Source organism: Argentina silus (assembly GCF_951799395.1).
Source record: "Argentina silus genome assembly, chromosome: 19".
Classification (NCBI taxonomy): domain Eukaryota; kingdom Metazoa; phylum Chordata; class Actinopteri; order Argentiniformes; family Argentinidae; genus Argentina; species Argentina silus.
Window position 1 is genome coordinate 11,554,653 of NC_139673.1, and position 4,605 is coordinate 11,559,257.

The 4,605-nt window shown below is 46.3% G+C and overlaps 1 protein-coding gene across 1 annotated transcript in view; it reads right to left on the bottom strand.

Moving 5' to 3' along the window:
- Positions 1-3,626, bottom strand: part of kiaa1549lb (KIAA1549-like b) — a gene marked incomplete at both ends in the record, with an annotated part of 50,760 nt that extends 47,134 nt beyond the window's left edge. Inside the window, 2 exons of the mRNA XM_083690884.1 lie at positions 2,915-3,184; positions 3,596-3,626. Coding sequence (XP_083547010.1) covers positions 2,915-3,184; positions 3,596-3,626 — 301 coding nt within the window. The remainder of the gene's footprint in view (positions 1-2,914; positions 3,185-3,595) is intronic.
- Positions 3,627-4,605: the final 979 nt, after the last annotated feature.

A 4,605-nucleotide genomic window follows, 5' to 3' on the forward strand; every position in this document is an offset into this window, starting at 1 on the left:
AGTAGAGTTATAACCATGAGTGGAATGAGACAGACACGCATGCAGATACCCGTGTCGGTACACACACGCGTGTAATAGATGAATGCCCTAACAACATAAGATAACAAGGTGGAATGAAGGCAATGCCATACATGAGCACACACAGGGAAATAAGCTCACCAGCTTAGTTGAGGCCTAATGTACACACAAACATCCACAGGCAGGCAGGCAGGCTGGCAGGTACACACACACAGACACACACACACGCACACACACACACAAACACACACACACACACACACACAATCAGTCCTCAGTCTTCCTGGCATCTTTATCCACAGCATAATCAACTTTCACACAGTAAATCAGTGCAATGGGGTGAAGCAGTGTACAATTACTCCCATATCATGTTCAAGATGGACGCCAAAGAACCCCGAGCCAGCCAGGGTCAAAAGATTTCCTGTTTTTTTTCTAAGAAAATATGAGTGCAATGTAAGCTTATAGGCTTATACAAAACCACACAGCCATTCATTTGGAACTATTATGGAGAAAAATTCTGATTCGGCATACCATTTATGTCTGTCACACTTTCTCTGACTGCTTATGAGCATGCTGAGCTATACCGCGCAAACAGCAGCGCCACAATCAGCACCGAACAGACTGCAGGCAGAGAAGTCAGCCGCTTACGGTGCAGGTGTAAGATTGAGCAAGTACAGCAGAATACACACATACAGTATCCTATGCTCTGTAACTGTAACAATCAATGGATTGCGAGAGGAGAGAGGACACAGACCCGGTGGTCAATGAATCAATCAGACGTTGTCTTTGTTCACCTTCACCAAGCATCGATTCAAACCACTCTCAATCCGTCATGCAAAAGCGGTTCTATTAAACGGTCAGAAAGGGGACATCGCATAGTAAAGGTCTGTGAGGTTCGCTTCTGCCAAAGCCATGGTGTCAGCGCTCACGAGCAAAGGGCAGGTTGCAGTGTAAGGAGCTCATAGTGCTGACGTGAGGAGAAAGTCACTCTGTTCTCGAGGCAACACAGATGGTATTGGAATATATACTGCTCATTTAGCTCTGCAGTATGCTATGTGCTATGTAGGTTTCTGCGGATGGCTTGTCTCTGCCCAAGCAATAAAAGATTGACAAACCAGCCGAGAGAGAGAGACAGAGAGCGCTAGAGGGAATACGAGAGAGAGAGACAGAGAGATCACACAGGTTAATTAAAGATCTATCAAACCCCAGATTGCAGTATGGATAACCTACTGCACTTCATCTCTCAACATGGCTGCCAATATGACCCTGCGAGCCAAACACAGTTTACTCTGGGTTTTCAGACTGTATGTTACTTTATCGACTGCTTTCCGAGGATAAGGAGAGGCGGCAGGTCCTGTAGGGCAAAACTGTGGTTCCCATAGTGACGGCATGCACTGTAGTGGTTGGTGGATTCGGGGAGGTCGCTGTGCAGAGATATGACAAGTGAATACTAATCTGAGAATACTTCGGATCTGTTTTAAGTGGCCACAAGCCCTAACTGATACTTTAGGAAGGCCAAACATGCAGTCACACACCAAGCCAGATTGGAATTCAATTCGTGGCTATCAATTGTATGTGACAATGTGGCTATCATGGACTAATCCAAAAGTATGCGTGTTCCCTGCCTTTAATCCATTCATGCAAGATCACAGACATACACAGATGTATTTTTGTGAATGGCAGTGTTGAGTCAACAGGAGAGAGGGGGGGGGGTGCGGGGGGGTACTGTATTTCTGTGGAGGGAGGAGGTAGTTGGATGTCTGTTAATTATGTCACACAAGGTTCATAGTTAGGTAATCAAAGTGCATGATGGAAAGTCCATCAACTATGCATCAGAAAGTCACTGAATAACTAGGCTGAAGGGCAATTATCCCTGCAAACTTTCCCCTCAAACTGTCCTGGCCGCTGGAGACAAGCATCTATGTGTGTCACTACTACAAGCTGACCCAGATGCACCGTCAGCTTGTACAACCATGCTCTCTGTATCTGAGCTGCACAGGGGAGATAGGCGATGCACTGTACTGAAGTAACACCACCATACCCCAACCCAAATGCCTATCGTCTGCTAACCTCTCATAACCCATAAGCAATATCATCTCTGACCGTTACATCTCAGCATTGCACTGACCGTGCATAACAAAGGAGAGGGTACAGGCCAGGCAGACTCGACTCTGAGGAGGGAGTCGCACAGTAGGTGAGTTACACAAGCAGGCGGACAAAGAAGCCCTGCATTCTCGCTCATGCAGGGTTGCAGCCACTAGCTCTGAGCTCATCTCTCTCTCTCTCTCTCTCTCTCTCTCTCTCTCTCTCTCTCTCTCTCTCTCTCTCTCTCTCTCTCTCTCTCTCCCTCTCTTTCTCAAATGATTGATTGCTTGATAGTGTGATATGCAAATGGCAGAAGTCAGGATTTTGGTTATTTCATTCCCAATTGCTTTAGAGGAGTTACAGTAAACAGGACAGGGTCAGAATGATGAAGATAGCGCACTAGCGCGCATCACGGAGGGAGCTTGGATGGTTAACTTTTTCTGGGGATAAAAGAGTGTATTCATGATTTGTGCCTCTACGGCATGTCTGGATGTGCCACTATTCCGTCACACCATATCCAATTCGAAATGCCCTTATGCACCTTTAATTAACATTGTATAGCCTATAATTAATGCGCATATTTTGCCCATGATAACCACCACGCCGGCTAACAATCAATAAGTGTGTGAATTCTGCGTTAGGACCAGTAGTAGGCTATTGAACAAAGACAGAGGGGTTGGGTAAAAGGGTGGAGAGAGTAACAATATTGCAGCATCTTTTACTGCCTTTTATTGTAGAAATGGTATTGTGCTCTGGTATAGCCTAATAGCCTTACAATGGCCAGGCATTAACAAAACGTGTGCTTCCTTACCCTCTGTGGCCCGCGCACCCTGCACTAGAAGGAAAACCATTCCTATGGACAACAGACAGTTTGCGAGCATCCTTTCTGCTCCAGCTCGCCTCCTGGTCCTCTGAATCCATCCCTCCCCTGGTCCACCTATCCATGCCGGCGAACGCCAGTCACTAGCGTCCGTTCTGCAGGTATCCAGTTTGGGGTAATCTCTCCGCACACTCCTCAAACTGGGAGCCATTTGCGTTTCCAGTGGATGCGTGGTTGAAGTTTCGGTCGTGAACAAGACATCTGATCAAGTAGCGTCTGGTCAAAGAATTAAGCGGTCCTCGGGTCTTGCCTGTCCGTGACTCGGAGGAAGCGGCATTGAAAATGTAGGGGATGCGTCTCAGGAGCGCTCAGCTCGGCTCGGTCCACCCATCACTATGCGGCGCACCGCGGCACACACAGGGATGCGCGGTGGAGTTTGCCAACGTTTGACATTTAGCTCTCAGCTCAAACCATAATCCTCAAAATCGATTATGTCACTCCAGTGTCCAGTGTTTGAGTGATAAAGATCACCTAGCCTGCTGTCCGCTGTTCAGTATTTGAGCCCAGGTGAATTGTGTGAGAGAAAGTGTTGAGCCATCTCAGCAATTTGGACATTACAGTACGCCCTCTAGTGGCTGTATTGTTTGACTACAGAGAACAGTGGAAGCCGGCCTCGGGCGTATTGGTTTGTGCCCTCGGGCATTTTGGTTTGCTCCCTGGCCCCCTCAGTCAGTCACACAGTGAACTACTTTCTAAAATGTTCAATTCCAAAGATACACATGGATACATATCAAATTGTTATGTAGGCCGACGTATCACTGGACAGTGTGATGTGATTCCTCAGTCATCACAGTTCTCCCCATGATTATCTTTTTCCATTTTGGAATAAGCCTTTATTTCTCTGCGCTAACTCAGAGGGCTCCGGACATATAATGGTCCACCATACCCCATAAATATATACCTATACACTCACCGGCCACTTTATTAAGTAAACCTGGCTAGCACTGGGTTGGACCCCCTTTTGCCTTCAGAACTGCCTTAATTCTTTGTGGCATAGATTCAACAAGGTGCTGGAAACATTCCTCAGAGATTATGGTCCATATTGACATGATAACATCATTGCTGCAGATTTGTCGGCTGCACATCCATGATGCGAATCTCCCGTTCCACCACATCCCAAAGGTGCTCTATTGGATTGAGATTTGGTGACTGTGGAGGCCATTGGAGTACAGTGAACTCATTGTCATGTTCAAGAAACCAGTTTGAGATGATGTGAGCTTTGTGACATGGCGCGTTATCCTGCTGGAAGTAGCCATCAGAAGATGGGTACACTGTGGTCATAAAGGGATGCACATGGTCAGCAACAATACTCAGGTAGTCTGTGGCGTTTAAACGATGCTCAATTGGTATTAAGGGGCCCAAAGTGTGCCAAGAAAATATCCCCCACACCATTAGATATTTGTGTTAACGAGCAGTTGAACAGGGTGTACCTAATTCAATTATGCTTGCTTGGACATTTGAACATGTGGGGTGTTTTCTGAATGGAATATGAAGATTTTATATTATTATATTATTGTTATATGTTAAGAAGTTTTACCTGACTAAATCCAAAAGGTGGCAGTCATGGCCAAGAACACAGACCATAAAACCTATTTCACACACGGCAATATCCTCTATGAGAG